This window comes from Asterias amurensis, chromosome 3, assembly GCF_032118995.1.
Source record: "Asterias amurensis chromosome 3, ASM3211899v1".
Classification (NCBI taxonomy): domain Eukaryota; kingdom Metazoa; phylum Echinodermata; class Asteroidea; order Forcipulatida; family Asteriidae; genus Asterias; species Asterias amurensis.
Genome location: NC_092650.1, coordinates 3,593,244 through 3,612,646, shown reverse-complemented (window position 1 = coordinate 3,612,646; position 19,403 = coordinate 3,593,244). Strand labels below are relative to the sequence as shown.

General features: G+C 39.0%; 1 protein-coding gene and 1 pseudogene across 1 annotated transcript; one reads left to right on the top strand and one right to left on the bottom strand.

Moving 5' to 3' along the window:
* Positions 1–592: 592 nt before the first annotated feature.
* On the top strand, positions 593–13,627 carry LOC139934612 (fucolectin-like; annotated as a pseudogene).
* Positions 10,950–19,295, bottom strand: LOC139934611 (NADH dehydrogenase (ubiquinone) complex I, assembly factor 6-like). The gene is made up of 8 exons (XM_071928900.1): positions 19,115–19,295; positions 17,543–17,723; positions 17,043–17,141; positions 16,083–16,185; positions 15,159–15,292; positions 14,141–14,242; positions 13,608–13,818; positions 10,950–11,088 (listed from the first exon to the last, which is right to left on the bottom strand). The coding sequence occupies exons 1-7, from the start codon at positions 19,258–19,260 to the stop codon at positions 13,633–13,635; spliced, it is 951 nt and encodes a 316-aa protein (XP_071785001.1). The 5' UTR covers positions 19,261–19,295; the 3' UTR covers positions 10,950–11,088; positions 13,608–13,632.
* Positions 19,296–19,403: the final 108 nt, after the last annotated feature.

The following is a 19,403-nucleotide window of genomic DNA, read 5'->3' as shown; positions in this document are numbered from 1 at the left end:
AGGGATAGAAACAAAACTTATTATTCACATGGCCTCTATGTAATAGTCTTGGCATTTCCCCGCACTTTCACAGGCAGTTTAAAGGAACACGTTGCCTTGGATCGTCGAGTTGGTCTTTGAAAAGCGTTCTGTAACCGTTTGTTATAAAATCGGTATGGTTAGAAAGATGTTGTAAAAGTAGAATACAATGACCTACACAAATATGCCTCGAAATTGCGTGGTTTTCGTTTTACCTCGTCGAAAAACACGGTCGGCCATTTATGGAGTCAAAAATTTGACTTCCATAAATGGCCGACCGTGTTAGTTCGCGACGTAAAATGAAACCGGTGCAATTTTGAGTGATACTTGTGTGGATCATTGTATTCTACTTTTAAAACATCTTTCTAACCATATACATTTCATAACAAACGGTTTCAAACGCTTTTCGTAGACCAACTCGTCCGATCCAAGGCAACGTGTTCCTTTAAACTCTTGCGCTGTACACGCTGTATCACATCAATGTTTTGGACCGCCGTGTCAGTTGTCTAGCGGTTTTTGAGCTCCCTTTCATGAAGGCAAGTTGTCGTCGTGCTGGAAGCTTCAACTTCGAGGGATGGGTTTTGATGCCTTGTTTTTGGTGTACTTTTTGTTCTACATGCTGCCTGTGATCTGACGGGTAAGTAGCCTATACTTTACACTTTGGTGATTCTGTGGGGTCATTCAGTGGACTACGGTGTGGATTTAAAACTTCCTTGTATTGGGATTGCATAATTGTATCCCGGGGCATATCTTAGCCCTTAGCCACATTACCGAATATCGGACGACGATTCACTGTGAAAATGTTAACTGTATTTATTTTGACGGTACAGAAACTCGTCTGTAAATTTGAACACGGGGAAAATTATTATGAGCACCAAAAAGTTAGTATTTTTTACGGGAAAGTTTTATTGACAGTTTTTCTGCCATCAAATTCTGTAAGATATTAAAGACACATGGACACCCTTTTTAATTGTCAAGACCAGCATAATACATTACAGTAACAAATCTGTGAAAATATTGGCTAAAATTGGTCCGAAGCCTTGTATAAGAAAAACACCCTTGTCGCACAAAATAATTTGTGTGTTTTCCCAACGCGTGCTTACCAAACGTGTCCAAACGACAGTGACTTTTTGTAGGAGGGCCACACCTTCCCGTTATGTGTTGAGACACTATGGGTGCATTAAGGCATCGAGAACGAGCATTGGACGCTCGCTTTAGGGCCCTACAAAACATCTTACCCACAGATACTCTCGGGTGCAATTACCTCAGGGGGGCTGGGTTTTGTTTCCCTTCTTTTGAAAAATGTGAGGTTTTTTATGAGAAGAACGCGGACTTTACGGCGCGGCTCCCGGCCACATTAGTTTTGTCTGCACATAAGAAATGCCATCCGCAAAAAGGGTACCCTACATTTTTCTGAAAGGCACTACGACAGTTGCAATTTCTTTGCCATTTATTGCAACTTCTTTGCCATTTGTGGGACCAGGGAGAAAATGCCATCTGGTAAAATCTATGACATTTCAAAGGCTCTTTAGATCTGGGTTTGTTTCTTTGAGAAAAAGGGAGTGTGCCCGCCCGTAAACGCACCTACCACAACCCCTCCTAACCCTAACCCTAACCCCAGCCCCCCCCCCCCCCGCCTTTGATCATCAGTGTACAGCAATCACTAATACTGTAAGTAATCAACACCCAGTGTCTAATTATAATTATTGTAGGACTACAATAGTTATTTTCTGCACTGTTTTGTTCGCAAACAAAATGGAAACTTTCTAAAGGTCTCAATGCTGTTGGAAAGTCAGCTTCGCAAAGTACAACGCATGTATCACAGAGAGTTGCAGCTTTAGCCGTTGATGGCAACCTGGGCACTTTTTCACATACCGGTAAGCGTTATTATAATAGTTTTATGAGAAGAAACTATAGATAAATAGTAAACTTGCGGGTACAACCATGTGAAAATCTCTTAGGGTGAGTGTTGGCTCTGAAAAAAGAGCCGGTTGGGTCTCGACGTTTCTAACAGTATACTCTCGACGTTTCTAACAGTATACTCTGCTCGTCTTCAGGAGAAGACTCACAAATTTACACATGGTTGTACCCGCAAGTTTACTATTTATTTATTTATAGTTTCTTCTTATCTCTCCACGCCATGCAAAGCTTCAAACAATAAATACTTTTATGCTTGAACGAAAATGTCAAGTCGTGAGCTTTGTTGAATTTCACTTAAAATGTTTTCAATTAAATAAGGAAATCGAGTCATGATTATAAATTGATTTCAATTGTGTAAAAAAACAATCATTTCGAAGGGCCTTATCCAGCGCTTTTCTGGGAGATTTGCGAAAAGCCCCGTTACGTAAGCACTCCCAAAATGTCATAGTTGGGAGCTCCAATTTGTAAAGCCGCTTTGTTACAGCGTGGAGGTATAACAAAGCAAACTCCCATGATATTACGTCATCGGCATTTTCCTTTGACGCGCGCCGTCAACGGTAAGTGTTTTTAGTTTTTCAAAACCTTTATGTTGGGGTCTGATTTTTTAATCGATAGTAACGAAAAATTCAGAAGTGTACACATATCAAAGTTACATTAAAATGGTGAACAAGTGCATTATAAACAAGTTAACATACCATTTCCGTTGAAAACATTCCGCTCAGGTAGGTGTTTAAATGAATAATGGGTCAAGTTGGGGTTGTTTACACAACTTGATTGCGATTTCTTATGTTATCTCGACTGCGGCTACCAAATCTCTTCATAAAAAAAAAATCAGAGAACAAGTTGTAAAAGGTGCTACTCGACCCCCGCGCGCGGTCTTTCCTTCCCGGTCACCTTTATATCGGGTCGCCGCTCTAAACAAAGCTGTCCAAACAAGCATTGGCAGATTTCAAAAGGGTGAGCGGCATTTTTTTTACAGTAAAAGTTGGTTATAATTTTTACCTTTAGTTTACCTAAGATTCCGAAAATGATGGATACCAAGGCTAAATAATTTTGAGTCTTTGTCCCTGAAAAATCACATTTAAAACGGCACAGAAAAATGAGCAGACGACAGTACTTTACATGCAATAATAGTCAGGTTCTGCTGTAGTTACATATAGCTGTCGGCAGACTAATAAAAAGAATGGAATTACCAAAACAATTAAAGAAAGGGAAAACCAGCAACTGAGAAAGACAACGGTTGAAACAGTAACAATTAATTAAGTAATTTATTCACAAAATCAAAGCTTACAAAGGGTGTTGACAAATAGAAGTTAGATAAAGCATAAATCAAGGCACAATTCGTAAAATGACCTGAATCAGTACAATAAAGTAAGATACGGCTTAGCACACGATGGATACAGGTTTAAAGGTACAAAATGTGACCATGTAACAATAGTATCAAAGTGTGTTGAATAGATCTGCAATCAAATTGCACACTGACACAGAGGGCCGATAAGTGATCTCAATATATTTTTGAAAGTATTGAGTTTGTGGTGGTTTCCATGAAACTCATTAATTGTTAGCATAATTTTGGCTTATTCTCTGTTATATTAAAGGAACACGTTGCCTTGGATCGGTCGAGTTGGTCTTTGAAAAGCGTTTGTAACCGTTTGTTATAAATGCATAATGGTTAGAAAGGTGTTTTAAAAGTAGAATACAATGATCCACACACATTTGCCTCGAAGTTGCGTGGTTTTCCTTTTACTTTGCGAACTAACACGGTCGGCCATTAATTTTATGAGAGTCAAAAATGTGACTCCCATAATGGCCGACCGTGTTTGTCGACGAGGTAAAAGGAAAACCACGCAATTTCGAGGGATACTTGTGTGGATCCTTATATTCTACTTTTAAAATATCTTTCTAATCATATGCATTTTATAACAAATGAATACAAACACTTTTAAAAGCACATTCTGTTATAATAATAATGTACGCACGTACCAGGTGGACCTTAAATACACTGGACACTATTGGTATTTGTCAAAGACCAGTTTTCTCACTTGGTGTGTCTCAACATATAAATAAAATAACAACCCTGTGAAATTTGAGCTCAATGGTCGAAGAAGGTGCGAGATAATAATGAAAATGAGAAGAAAAAAAAACACCCTGGTTATACACGAAGTTGTGTGTTTTCAGATGGTTGATTTCGTGACCTCAAATTCTAAATCTGAGGTCTCGAAATTAAATTCGTGGAAAAATGTCTTTCTCGAAAACTACGTTACAATGTTTTATACTATCAACCTCTCCCCATTAGGCCTACTCGTTACCAAGTACGGTTTTATGCTAATAATTATTTTGAGTAATTACCAATAGTGTCCACTGCCTTTAATGATACATTATGTTGATTTGTATTGTGAATCAATTTTTCATTTGTCCACCATGTTGGTGAACAGGTTTGTTTTCGTGTTCAAATTCATGAAACTATCTTTAGTCTGAAACTTGGATTTCAAGATGTTTTAAGCAACACATTTTCGCTTTTATAGCCCCTATAGGGCCTACAAATCAGTCAAAAGAGTTTTCGAATTAATATAACTTTTCTTATCCATTTAGCCACTGGACCGCCCAGCCACCTAAAGCGATACACTGTATTATGCGGTAGGAGGAAACCTCGCTATAGCTTTTGTTTGTAGAAAATAAGAAACATCAAAATAAAACTAGGTAGTCAATAGTATGCCTACGCATTGGTGAATCCATCTAGTTGTTTATTGATCATTATTAATTTGTCTCTTCACAGTTGACTTGACGAAGCTAATGATGATGAAATAGTTTTATTAGCACTTGCCCAACAAAACACTTATTAGTAAACACAAAGGAAACTGTATTATTAATCATTCATGATGATATTGTCGAAAACTAACGCCTTCGCATTTGATCAGTATGAGCATTGAGCCAGATAAAAGCCTTGAAAATGCTATTGTGTCCATTTTATCCTTACAAAAAAATATTCGCCATAAAAATTACCATAGCCGTTTAACGAGAGCATTTATTGTTCCCATGAGAACTTGTACTTTTATACAAATATTACCGAATGGGTAAACAATTGTGCATAAATATTAAGCCATGGCTATCTTTTAAAATTTGAACTACGATTCCAGTAATTTACTGCAAGAATCTTGAAAAATTGGTTTTCAGCAAACTCGGGCGGTGCAGGGACTAGAGGGTTAAAAGGGAATAACAAATAATTCTCGTGAACGGCTAGGCCTATATACGTACCTGTATTTTTTATGGCATTTTTTTGTTATGAATACATTTTTATAAATAGCTTTTCAAAGCTTTTATCCGGCTCAATGCTCGTCCTGATTAATTGCTAAGGCATTTTTTTGACAATATCATCACGATGAAAGACATTATTTCAGTTGTGTTTACACTAATGGGCATTTGAGGGGGGGGGGGGGGGGGGGCAAGAAATAGGCCCGCTTTTTCATCATCATTAGCGTCGAAATTTTACAATGCAACTGTACAAGGGATATTGGTTTGTCTATAACGACTAAAATTTGATTCAACAGGCCCCATGACTTTTGCCATTGACTTGACTAATGACTATGAAATGGTATTTTGATGTTAATTTGTTTTCCCCACAAACACAAGCTAGCAAGGCGGCTCGGCGGTTCATGTGGCTATAACCCTCTAGTCCCTGCACCGCCCGAGTTTGCTGAAATAATTTTGTTTTTCTTTTCAAGATTCTTGCAGTAACTTTACTGAAATCGTAGTTCAAATTTTTTAAAGATAGCCAAGGCTTATTATTTACAATTAAACTCACAATTTTTGACCCTTTCGGTAATATTTGTACAAGTCCTCATTGGGGAACAATAAAAAACCATACGGTAATATTTATCGCGATTATTTTTGTATAATGATAAAATGGATACAATAGCTTTTCAAGGCTTTTATCTGGCTTTTATAAGGCATAAGTTTACTAATGAGCATTTTGTTGTGTAATAGCTAAATTATTTCATCATCAATTAGCTTCGACAAGTCAACTACGAAGGGAGAATGAATAATGATCTATAAAAAACTAGATGGGTTATTAACAATAATGCGTAGACCTACTAATGACTATCAAGTTTTCTGTTGATGTTCCTTTTTTCTACAAACACAAGCTAGCGAGGTTTCCTCCTACCGCATACTACAGTGTATCGCTATGGCGGCTGATGGGCGGTCCAGCGGCTAAATGGTTAAAAGCGTTTGAAACCGTTTTTTATGAAATGCGTATGGTTAGAAAGATGTTTTAAAAGTAGAATATAGTGATCCACACAAGTATCACTCGAAACTGCACGGTTTTCCTTTTACGTCGCGAACTATCACGGTCGGCCATTTATGGGAGTCAAAATGTTGACTCCCATAAATGGCCGACCGTGTTAGTCGACAGGGTAAAAAGAAAACCACGCAATTTCGAGGCATATTTGTGTAGATCATTGTATTCTACAATATCTTTCTAACCATATACATTTTACAACAAACGGTTACAGAACGATTATCAAAGACAACTCGACCGATCCAAGGCAACGTGTTCCTTTAATAAACATCTCATCGTGTATCGTACACGTAAAGTAAGTTTTGGACTTTACATACACGGCAATTATTTTACGCTTCCATAGAAGGCTAACTAGCAATTAGTGTGCTCACAATATTATTGCCATTTGCTTCATTGTTGTATTATATTGTCTGATGTTTACCATTTTTTTTCAAAAATTGTTTTGCTTCATCACTGATGCAATTATAAAGACTAAATTAGGCGTCGTATTGGCGCATACAAAAATAAGACTATATCACTCGGTCAGTTCTTTGCAAATGAACAGAAAACGATCCTTATGCTTTAATTAACCTGTACAAAGGTGCTCCAAGGTCAAATTCGATGATGCACCTATTCTCAAATAGAGAGGAGAGTTATAAAAGTAGGGACGCAATGGGAGACTTTTGGGACGGTTGGTGGCAGCTGACTTACCAGGTAAAATCCATTGTTCTCGGTCATATGTGCGCACGCTCAGAACTACGTAAACGATGGAAATTTACCTGGTAAGTCTGCTGCCACCTAGTGTTCCAAAGTTTCCCATTACAAGTCTTATAATTTCAAGGTAAAAATGTTGTACTTGAATGTCACTTGAAGAGTATCAAACTTGAGCTGAGGTAACACAGACTTGTGTAAGAATCTACCCCCTTCTATTTTTTGCAAACCGAATGAATTGCAAAACTGCATTATTTTGTTCTTGGGGCCAGGTCTTTAATTAATCGCACGATTTTATATGAGCTGGGATTCACGGTCAGGGCCACGGTTACCAGTTTTGTATTCTTGTTCTACAAAGAAAACAACGTTTGGACCACTCGGTGACTTCTCCGCAAATGGAACATCGAACAAAAAAAAAGTAAAACATGTTTAGCATCCCCGCCCGCTTCCTGTTTAGCGGGCCGCCTTGTTCCTCCCGAAAATTGCCGAAAATTGAAAAGGGGATTATTTCAGCAGAAAAAAAGTTGTTTTGTGAAAAATAGCCCAGCCGTTCGTATTAAAAAAAAATGTGTCGGCGGCCATTAAAAAGAAAAGAGCAAACAGCCCCCCTCCTAGCCTTGATCAAGGCGCTACAGCCAGCCGCGATCTGCAAAATCCCAGTCCCCATCACTGAATTCCGCCAGTGCACCCCCATACATTAATTAACACAGTGCATATAATATGTGTTCAGCGTATGTACACATACGTACTGTACATGTACATGTACCATCTGTATACGGTACACTTACGGTACATGGGTACTTCCTAAGTAGCGCCTTGATGGTTTTGTAACTGCCAAAATTTAGGGCGGAGCTCATTATGCTAATGTATACTAACAACCCGTTCTCATTGGTTGTTGGTTGACCTTAAACTCTCGCTGCGATGTCAATCACAACGTTCTGCAAGCACTCGCACACATGTGCTTGTGGCTGTAGTTGCAATGGCGGCGGGCGAGGGAGAAATCCCTACTATACTAGTAAAACAAAACTGGAAGTCGCTGGAAATCAGTGGTGTATAATTTGCAAAACCACTAAAGAAACTTTCAACAAAATATTACAACCGCGGTTAATGCATCAATCATGGCTTGAGAAATAAAAGGAAGACAATTAGACCATGTCAAATGTGTTAGAGAAAGGTTAAAAAAGTATCCAGGTGTCATGGGTTTCCGGCAAGATGGCTACTTGGTAACAATTCTTAGGTGCTGGGCATATGACAGTACAACACACCCCATCCCCTTGAAGCACAAACACAGACCAGATGAGATAAGAAACCCAGCTGTTTATTTTGTCTTACTGTATACATATATATTATTTATTACGTTTCTCGCGGTAAATCAAAGTTGGGGATCGGAAATATGTGTTGTCGAACATACCAGACGGTAGCAGATGGCGTGTGGCTGAACAACAACTACAAGTAAAGTTCAATTTCATAAACTAACTCTTGCCATACTAGTACTACACTACAACGTTACACTTATAGTGCAGCAGCTTTCAACTCAGGGACAAATCTACCAGCTACGTTGTAATATAATTATGATGCTAGTTCTCGTGTTATAATGAAACGCAAGACAACGGAAGTTGTTCGAAGTTGTTCAACACCATTACCGACCGGGCGAGTCTTGTCCGGCTCACCCGTCCGGCAGCGCATTCAGACCCCTTTACAATCATAGCTAATAATACACCACGCTCACGACACTGCATGCTATAAAAGCACGTAGTATGTCCATACAGCCAGCGTACGCACACACACATGGACGTGGCATGATTGCTAGCAGTAATACGTCATTCTCAATCGCGCCTGTGATTGGCCAATGTTTAGAATGACACGCCCACATCATGAATACCCTTTTATCGGAATTCCGATAAAGCTTTACAAACCCATCAAGGCTGTTGTTTGAGCCACGTGTGCGAGGTTGGACGTAGAAAGACACGACCGTACTCACGACTATGCTATACTGTTCTCGCTGTACAATGTATGGTAATGTACATTTGTGTATGCACTGCATGCGTGTGCAGCGAACCGGGCCACAGTACGTCAACAGCCTTGATCAAGGCTACCCCCCTCCTTCCTTTTTTCGAAAATGGAAGGCGCTTAAAGGCAGTGGACACTATTGGTAATTACTCAAAATAATTATCATAATAAAACCTTTCTTGATATCGAGTATTGGGGAGAGGTTGATGGTATGAAACATTGTGAGAAACAGCTCCCTCTGAAGTGACGTAGTTTTCGAGAAAGAAGTAATTTTCCACGAATTTGATTTTGAGACCTCGAGTTTAGAATTTGAGGTATCGAAATCAAGCATCAGAAAGCACACAACTTCGTGTAACAATAGTGTTTTTTTCTTTCATTATTATCTCACAAATTCGACGACCGATTGAGCTCAAATTTTCACAGGTTTGTTATTTTATGCATATGTTGAGATACACCAAGGGAATAGACTGGTCTTTGACAATTACCAATAGTGTCCACTGTCTTTAACATGTGATCACTTGGGGACAGCCCCCTTTAATGTGAATTTTGTGTGTGGACCGTTAGCAGTCATTGTAAAATATTTGTCTTGTCCTTCAGTTCTTCAGTAGGCCTACTGTCGAGAAAAAAAAAAACTAGAATACTAAATATTTATAAGCAAAAGGAACATGACATTACTTTTTTACAATAACGAAAATATACAGGAAGTACAACTTCTTCAGGAAAACTTGTCACTATTATTAACACAATAGTTAATTTTATTCATTTTCAAAATATATTTTCTGGGATTATTTTAAATGATTCTTAAAAAATAATGCTTTATTCTATTGAAAGCTGCTTTTTACCTCTAACCAAAACATTTTTATTTCCATCAGTTTTAAGAGCGATTACCAAACATATACCTTCCCTTTAATATTTTCTGCATGAACCTCCATTGCAGCTCCAAACCATACCGACCCACATCCATGGTGGCGACTGGACTTGGGTGATGAACACTGCTTGGGCAAAATCATCGTAACACTCAGACAAGGATGTTGTGGTAACACACTATACTGTTAATTTTGATAATCTTATTTTGTTGCCCCAACTCTTTTCTGAACCATTTTAAGAACGACAATCAGAGTTTCCTTTTGCCACTGCATGTCTGGCCTGGAATCTTATCTTCGAGAGGGCAAGGCCATTTTCATTTTGCAAAGGGCTCTTTAGTTGAAACATCTTGAAGGCAATGGACAGACACTATTGGTAATTACTCAAAATAATTGTTCGCATAAAAACTTACTTGGTAAAAAACAATGGAGAGTTGTTGATAGTATGAAACATTGTGAGAAACAGCTCCCTCTGAAGTAACATAGTTTTTGAGAAAGAAGTATTTTCTCACAAAAATATTTGAATTCGATTTCGGGACCTTAGAATTTGATTTTGAGGTCTCGAAATCAAGCATCTGAAAGTACACAACTTGTGCAACAATGGCGTTTTTTCTTCCATTATTCTCTCGCAGTTTCAATGACCAATCTGAGTTCAAATTTTCACGGGTTTATTTTGTGCATATGTTGAGATACAGCAAGTTCTGTTCAGACTGTTCTTTGACAAATACCAAAGGTGTCCACTGTCTTTAAAGTCAATGTAAAGAGGCACTAAGGCCAAGACCAGTGCCCAATTCCATAAAGCTGCTTCAAAAAAATACCATATTTTTTCCTTTAGAACCAGAGTCTCACAAGATCAAACAGTAGTAGGAATAAATATAAACCTTTCAAAAACTCAACATCATCAAGTGCGGCAAAAAAAAGGGGCATCTTATCAACAAACTGTGGTGTTGTGAGTAATTAGTTGTGAGACGGGAGTCTAATGACCTACATTCTCAATGAACCCTATACTAGTACCAATTTGATTTGTGTTTTTTACTCTATTCCCATCTCGAGGTGAAAATCGCTTCTTGGGTGCTGTGGCAAGAGCTGGCGTTCATCCCACACCCACCGAAAACCAGCAGTGCGGCTTGCCGGCCACCGAGGCTCAGTCTGTTCAGGGAACAGTGACGGCTTTTCTGTGTGACCCGCCGAGGACTGCCAAGTTTGTGAGCTTCGACATTGACACATCCAGACCAGAGGTCACAAACGCCATTCTTATGTTGGCAGAGGTGAAAGTTCAAGTGAACACATCTGGAGAATGTGACAAGGGTAAGATAATTCATAATAAATCTTTATGTTACTTTTTAATTTTATAGACTTTCAATACTATATTCTTGTTGGTTTCATTTTATTGTCTATAACTAGTTTTCGCCATTCTCTTATTATATTTCTACTATCTGTTTACAGTTGATGGAATTTGAAGGTTATCCAGCATTTTGCTGTAACTTGATTGTCTTTTACGAAAATCATTGGTCTTTGCGACCTAATGAGTTTAAATGATCAGTGAATACAAAACTGTTGAAATTGAACCGCTCCTTTAGACCATTGAATACTGATGCAATGAAGCATTCATTAAGAAGAAACTATAAATAAATATTCATAAATAGCTCAGACAATTTCGCTATTCCTATTGGTGGAGAGCGCGTCACGTGGGTGTGTATACACCTTTGTTTATGACCGGTAAAAAGTGTTAATTCATGGGCGTGACAGTTTCTTCACTCCTATTGGTCAAGAGCAACGGCTGAAACAGCTGTGCCACATCACGCGATACGCGCAACGCGCACAGCATTCCCTTATAAGGAGTTGTTTACCCGAGGGCAGCGGAGGGCTTTACCATTTCATAGCTGGAGGGGCGTTGTGTTGAAAGATATCATTTAACAATTATAATTTTTGCATTTATTTTACTTTTTGACCAAAAAGTGATGATGTTTTTGACCTAAAAGGTATTTATGAAAGGGAATCAAAGTGTGTTGAATCGGTTTTCAACTAGTGGTTTAAACCCGCTGAGGCCTGGTTCTTTATAATTTACCTCGACTATGCTCGGTAAAATTATCAAGAACCAGGCCTCGTTGGGATTAAACCACTAGTTGAAAACCTCTTCACCACACATTGATTCATTTAGTAAACTTGCGGGTACAACCATGTGTAAATCTCTTAGGGTGAGTGTTGGCTCTGTAAAGAGCCGGTTGGGTCTTGACGTTTCGAACAGTATACTCTGCTCGTCTTCAGGAGAATGCTGGACTGCTGGCCTAAGAGATTTACACATGGTTGTACCCGCAAGTTTACTATTTATTTATAGTTTCTTCTTATTTCTCCACACCATGCAAAGCTTCAAATTCAAACAATACTGAAGCATTCATTCTCAAACAAAATTGAACAAGCCGTGTTTTTGATGATATTGACCGAGGAAAATCTTTAAAATGAGGATTTTTTTTTCATTTTCAAAGATGCCCGGATGAAGAATAAAGTTTTCAGCAGGCTCAGTAAAGGACGGTCAATCGGTCACAGTAACCCACTCTCAACAGTGACGGCCACAAGCGTCATAAAATGTGCCAAGTACTGCATGGACAACGCCGGATGCCTGACCTTTGACTTCGCCAGAAGCAATGGTCAGTGCCACCTCCATAATGTAAACCCGACTGACATTGAGCCAACTGACGATGAGGATTTCAGTATCTATGGGTTTTAAATTAATGGAATTACCAAACGCTGAAAATTAATATTATAATAATGTCATTTTATTGTGTCTAGTTTCTACATTTTTAAGCACTTTGGGGTAGTTTGTAAGGTTTAAAGGAGCACCATAAATTGTATTTAAATTATTATTAACAGTTCAGATTTTCCCTGTAATTTGTTCATGTATAGTTGTGACGCAACTCTGTGTATAAAAACCCATGCAGTTACATAAATGGTTGGACCACTCGCTGATAATTGCACAAAGAGTGGGAGGAAGGGTAAGAGGGTTAACTACCGTCTTGCCCATGCGGGACCATTTGGGTCAGTATACTTACAACAGCTGATTGTCTTCCTTTGAAAACAACCAGAATGAGTTATCTATATAGGGTGTGACGGCTGAGTGGTTTAGAGCGTCAAATTCAAGTTCTGGTGGTTTAGTCATCGGAGTGTGGGTTCAAATCCTGGTCATGACACTTATGTCCTTGAGCTAAATGCTTTACTATAACTGCTTCTCTTCACAAAGGGGAATACATGAGTACCTGTGAGGGTAGAGGTTGATATTTTGCTTGAAAAAGCCTTTTGAGCGCCAGGGCAGCTCAGGCTTTGTCCTCCCCAGGGAGCTGAGAAAGATTACAGGAATACTATTTGCCCAATGACCAGGGCACTAATGTAAAGCCCAACATTGTACATTCAATATTGAACATTCAATATTGAACATCTAACCTTGTCCAATACGAGTCAATGCTACAAACAATCCACACCAGGCAAAAAAAAAAAAGCGTCATGTTGGCGTAACGGGCTCCAAAAAATAAGGTAGGTAGGGATTTTTTTTGCCCCTCCCAACAACGAAAATGACATGTTTTCCAATTGTTTAAGCCGGTAGTATACACGATAACAAAACAAAACAAGGCTACACACAATAAATAGTATATTTTTAAACTCTTGATGACATTTATTTAATTTTTATGTCTTTAATAGATTTTTATCATTAAATTTCTTCCCTTGAAAAAAATACAAATACCCAGGGTCGGGTTACGCCAAAAACTTTTTTTTTATGCCGAAACAAAATTTAGTATTTTCCTTCGTTGACTTACCAAATCACAAACAGTATCGGTGTCTTTAATATTTTCTTCTTTTGCTTTGTAACCAAAGTAGAAGGGGCATCAGAGGTTCCTTCTTCAGACAGTGTTTGTGAAAAATGTCAAAGTTTATTTTTTGTATGCGCCGAAGAAAAGCCTCGGTCGCCGCTGTGAGTAGATAGGCAGGGAGCGCCTCTTTCGGCACGTTGGACTTGAAGGATCTAGCCTGAAAAGATGTAAAGAAACTTTTACAATCTTCAAGTGGAAAGAGGGTTTTTATATAGCACAATCGACACTTTCAGACCTCAAATATTATTTTGGGTTTTAACTTTCAGTAAGAAGTCGAAAAGTTTATGTGTACATTAAATCTTCGGAAGTATGTGTTTGAAAAACACTAGACTGCAGGACTTGTTTGTGGTATTAATGTACTGGCCCAAGTCTAAAATTCATGGACTCCTCTGGCCAGTGATTCAGTAGGTATTTCCAGCCCTCTTTATTGTGGTAATTTTGTAAGTACTTTAACAAAAAAGCAATCGGACGAAACCTACCTTTTCCAGATGGACATGAGCTGCACTTGCTATATCATAAATCACATCCTTCATCGGTTGCTCGGTACTTCGTCTTAGTATTGCCTCATGTGATATATTATGCTGACCGGGATAAAAATGAAAAGAATGTAAACCAGTTAAAATATCTAGACAGATAGATAGAGAGATTTCTTAAAATTGTTTAAAACATAAAATTGTTCCAGGGCTGAATACATCAAACTTTACACCTATTCATCAAAACAGAAATGGTGTAATTCCAGTGGAAACAAAATTAACACATGGATTATGACTTCTTCCACCGTAAAAATTTACACCCAGAGGTTCGTCAATTTGTTTGTTTGTTCATATGATGTTCCCACCAAGGGAACGTGGTGAACTCCCACAAGGAGATAATAAACTAAGCTGGCAACAGCCAATCTCTCTCATACAAACATTGGTTTTGACGTCTATGATTATGAGTTGCACAAATCAAGAATTTGTGACTCAGTAACTAGGCGACTATACTTTATACTTATTCTAGTCCCCAACAGGGGATCGGCATGTGAAGCCGGGCAGATTGGAGTCCGAATTCGGAGAGGCTATTTGAGACGCTGATCATATGGGCCATTTCAATGGATGGGGAGTGGCTCAATCCTCCTCACCACCCGGATCATCCTAAAACCTTTGACCCCAAACCTGTGAAATCAACGGTTCGCTAACTTGGTAGGATTCGTACCAACAACCTTGTTAGGATTCGTACCAACAACCTTGGCCCAATTTCATAGAGCTGCTTAAGCAAAAATATTTGCTTAAGCAGAAATATCCTTGCTTAGTAAAATCAGAGTACCGGCCAAGACTCAACTCAATTGCTATGCTTAGTAAACAACAGCTAAATACCAGTCACAAGCAATGTATATGTCATGAAATTTTGTCCAGAAACGTGTAAAATAAGCAAGCTATTTTCGTGCTTAAGCAAATTTTTTGCTAAAGCAGCTCTATGAAATTGGCCCCTTGTGATTACAAGTCAATGATTGCGTACCTTGATGGTTAAGTCCATAGGGAGCATTACTTGTTGCTTACTGATGTTGTATGGTGTAGCCCTGAGGAGTGTCACAATGCCATGTGCTTTACCAATGTGGCTCGCTGCGTGGTCTGCGTTCACATCTTTCACTCCTGCAGGGGTGTGATCGTTGTACACAAAATTGACAAGACATTTTCACAAGTTTGATCTGAAATGCCCTAAATTCTTCATGATTTTTTACGAACGATTTGCACCACAACAACTGACCAGCCTGAAGTTTGGACACAAACGCAATACAGCCAAACTGAGGTTGACAGGGAAAATAGTCCTACTAGTCACCTTTCATAAATTGAGAATTAAAACTACCAGAGTCATTGTGTCTGGGAATCGGACAAAGATGGCTGCAGTGTGACAATCTATAGGGCTAAACCAGCCTCGTCTTTCCAACCTTTATTTGACATCTCTCAATTTGAAAGAACTAACTGGAATCAAGAAATAATCATGTATTAAGAACTTAGCCCTCCTCCAGGCAAACTAGTAATTAACACATTTAACACTTTGTGTCTAACAGAGATTTTCAACATTGTTTTACGAAAAACAAAGCTTGTGTTTTGTGGCCGAGCAGGATTCAATGCCTTTCTGACCTGCAGAGTGTGGGTTCAAGTCCCACATGGGTGTAGTATATAACTCAAGTTTGAACATCACTTGCTACATACCCAACAAAGGTGGTAGCGTACATACAGTTTGCGCTTTCCTGAGCCTAACGATGCCAGACTAGAAAGAACTGTGAGGAAAAACAATATTAACTCCATTCGTTGGTATTGGAAGTTAACAAACTAGATCCATTTGCCTCCACCCTGTTTTAACTAGTTTTTCAACTTCCAATATATTGAATATCCACACTCAAATCAAGTTATAATTGTACACTGTGCCTATATTTACCAAGTGCTTCCAGTGTAAGATATAGCAGTGATGAGGCTGTGTTTTCTGCATAGTTCTCAACATCTTCAACACTCTGAAACGTTCTGGCATTCAGGGATTGTTCCTGTAATAAAGTAAACAACAATAATTGAACATTACTTGTTTTCACCCGTTCTGCACCAATGATTGAGCAGTACTAGCTGCTAACACTAGCTCATTGGTCTGGAGGTAAGACACCTGCTCTAGCAATACAAAGGTCATTTCTTTATGACCGATGCAAAAACAACATGAAACAAAATAATTGAGACAAATCTTGACAATCAATCACAATTTTTTTCTTTCTTTTCCCCACTATGTTTTTGTTGTTGAAGAAAACATTTGAATATGGGATTTGAGTCAATGCATGGTGGGGTATCAATATATATATTTGGCTTGCGGTAAAACGTTTCAAAACATAACACCATAAAAAGAAAACATGCCAATTTAGTTTGATTATTACAGTAGTCTCGCCAAAGCAGTCTCCTCAGACATCAGCAGTGTTGCAGGAGAGCTGACGCCATCAACGTGGCAAACATTTAAAGCCATTATACACTTTCGGTAAACAGTATTGTCCAAGTCCCACACTTCGTGTATCACAACTTATATATAAAATAACAAACCTGTGAAAATTTAGGCTCAATCGGTCATCGGAGTCGGGAGAAAATAACGGGAAAACCCACTATTGTTTCCGCGCGTTTCGACGTGTCATGACATGTGTTTAAAATAAATCCGTAATTCTCGCTAACGAGAATTTATATTGTTTTACGGTTTTCTCAAAAAGTAAAGCATTTCATGGACTAATATTTCAAGAGAAGTCTTTCACCATTACCTTCTGTAAACCCTGTCAATTATTTGTAAATCTGTGAACTTTTATATTTTTTTCTGTACCGAAAGGGTCCAATGGCTTTAACGACTTGTTCACAAGTCTAATGCAATACTCACTCTTGCTTCAACGATTCTCAACAGCCACCGTTTGGATAGGTTGTGCTTGTGGACAGCTCTGTACAGCTCCATGGCAACCGGATGGTGAGGAGGGGATCCCTGAAAATATAGGATCATTGCAGTAGAAATCAATGGAAATGAAGGATGAATAACATGGGCTTTTCGGCAGAATATATCATAAGTAGGGCCTATAGATGGGTTCAGCCTGGATGGGTTTTAATACGCGCCATCTATCGCCATCTTTGATGCAAAACAATGAAAAAGTGCACACGTCTACGCGCTACACGTGACTCTCAGCCACTGGTAGCTCCTCACGCGTCCTTAATTCATCAAATATGGCGGCCGGTGACGCCTATTGCAATCCTTCTACACAAGTAGGGCCTATATAACATACTAGAAAACTTTTGAAGGGGCACTTATGCAAAGACCTGGGGCAACAGAAAATGGCCTCTGTGACCTCATACCAGACCTGTTGTAAGGGAGTTATTTTTTAAACAGACCTGATATATTTTAGTGATGACATCCTTCCAGAACTGCATCCTCATTAGGCCTATATGCTGTTCTGTTACTGTGTCGTTAACGGTCGCTGTCTCAACATTGAAGCCTCTGAGAGCAAATACAGAGGATCTAGCTGCTTGTGGTAGCAGGAGGGTACAAAGGAAACTCTCATAATCGTTTTTCCTGCGCGAATAAAAAAAACCACAACCAACAATGAAATGAAATGTAACACACTTTCATTCAAGTACTTAGTTAAAGGCAGTGGACACTATTGGTAATTGTCAAATACTAGCCTTCACAGTTGGTGTATCTCAACATTTGCATAAAATAACAAACCTGTGAAAATTTCAGCACAATCGGTCATCGAACCAACTTGCGAGATAATGAAAGAAAAAAACACCCTTGTCACACGAAGTTGTGTGCGTTTAGATGGTTGATTTCGAGACCTCAAGTTCTAAATCTGAGGTCTCGAAATCAAATTTGTGGAAAATTACTTCTTTCTCGAAAACTATGGCACTTCAGAGGGAGCCATTTCTCACAATGTTTTATACCATCAACCTCTCCCCATGACTTGTCACCAAGAAAGGTTTTATTTTGAGTAATTACCAATTAGTGTCCACTGCCTTTAAATAATTATAAATTGGAAGGCTAAATATAAATCATCCTTACTCTGGCAGTTGAAGTTGAATTGCGAAGGGCTACAGCATGCTTGAGCTGCAAGCCACTACCCAGCTGTTATGATAACGTAACCCTTCTCTCGACATCGAGAGGTGGGTTACGTTATCGTTATTACCACCCAGCGAGGTACTTCTAGAAACTATAAGGCTCCCCCGTGAGCCTTATAGGGGTCTAATATTTTGGGCCTCCTTAACGCTACACGTTTTTAAAATCGGCGTATAGCGTAAACTAAAGGAGGCCGAAAATATTAGACCCCTATAAAGCTCACGGGGGAGCCTTATGGCTAGAAGTACCAGCGAGGAGGGTCACCAACCCATTATCAGCAGTACACAAAGCCATTTTAAATTTCATTTTTTGTTTTATTTTTATAATGAAATTGAATTGTTTTCCCCATTTATCATTCATTCATTGTAATTGTAAATCAATCACCTGATCAACATTATTTTTGACCATCATCATTGCCATTTTTTGTTTGAAATATTAACTAAACATCTGAGAATTTGCATACTATTACTATACACACTCACAGCAGTGGGCCGGGGGGGGGGGGGGGGGGGGGGGGGGGGGGGGAGTAGTAGTGTCTTTTACTTAGTGACAACAAGAACAACTTCAACATGTTCAAGTTCCACAACAACCGACAACTGGCATACATGACTGGCATTGGCAACAGAGAGCATGGAGGTAGAATTTAAAGAGAGCAGCTGCACTGCTACTTCTAGTAAGTACTGAATATCGCTGGTAGTATAAGTGTACTTAGACTAGTGGTGCTGCGGTGACCCAGTGACCCAGTGACCCAAAATACACAACACAAGTCACAACAGACAGACGATTGGCGGTCTCGCGACGTTTGTCGAAACTCAGTTTCTACAGATGTGTAGAAATTTTTCTATTCTCACCTCACTAAATCAATGCAGTATTGCGAGTTATTTGTTGACACTGATTTCCGTTGAAAATTCGTGATTTGTTTGCATAATTTAAGATGTTTCGTTAACAAAACTTTCTTGGAAATCAACCTCGCGTGAGTTCCCATGGACGCCGCCATCTTGGAATATTTTGAAGTTTTACACAAACAGCCGTCAACTTTTTACCAGTTTAAAATATAAAAAGGAGACGACGGTTTCATGCACGAACAAACGCCGGTGAAACGAACACGTACCACACGTCGTCGTGCGCGTGCACAAAAAA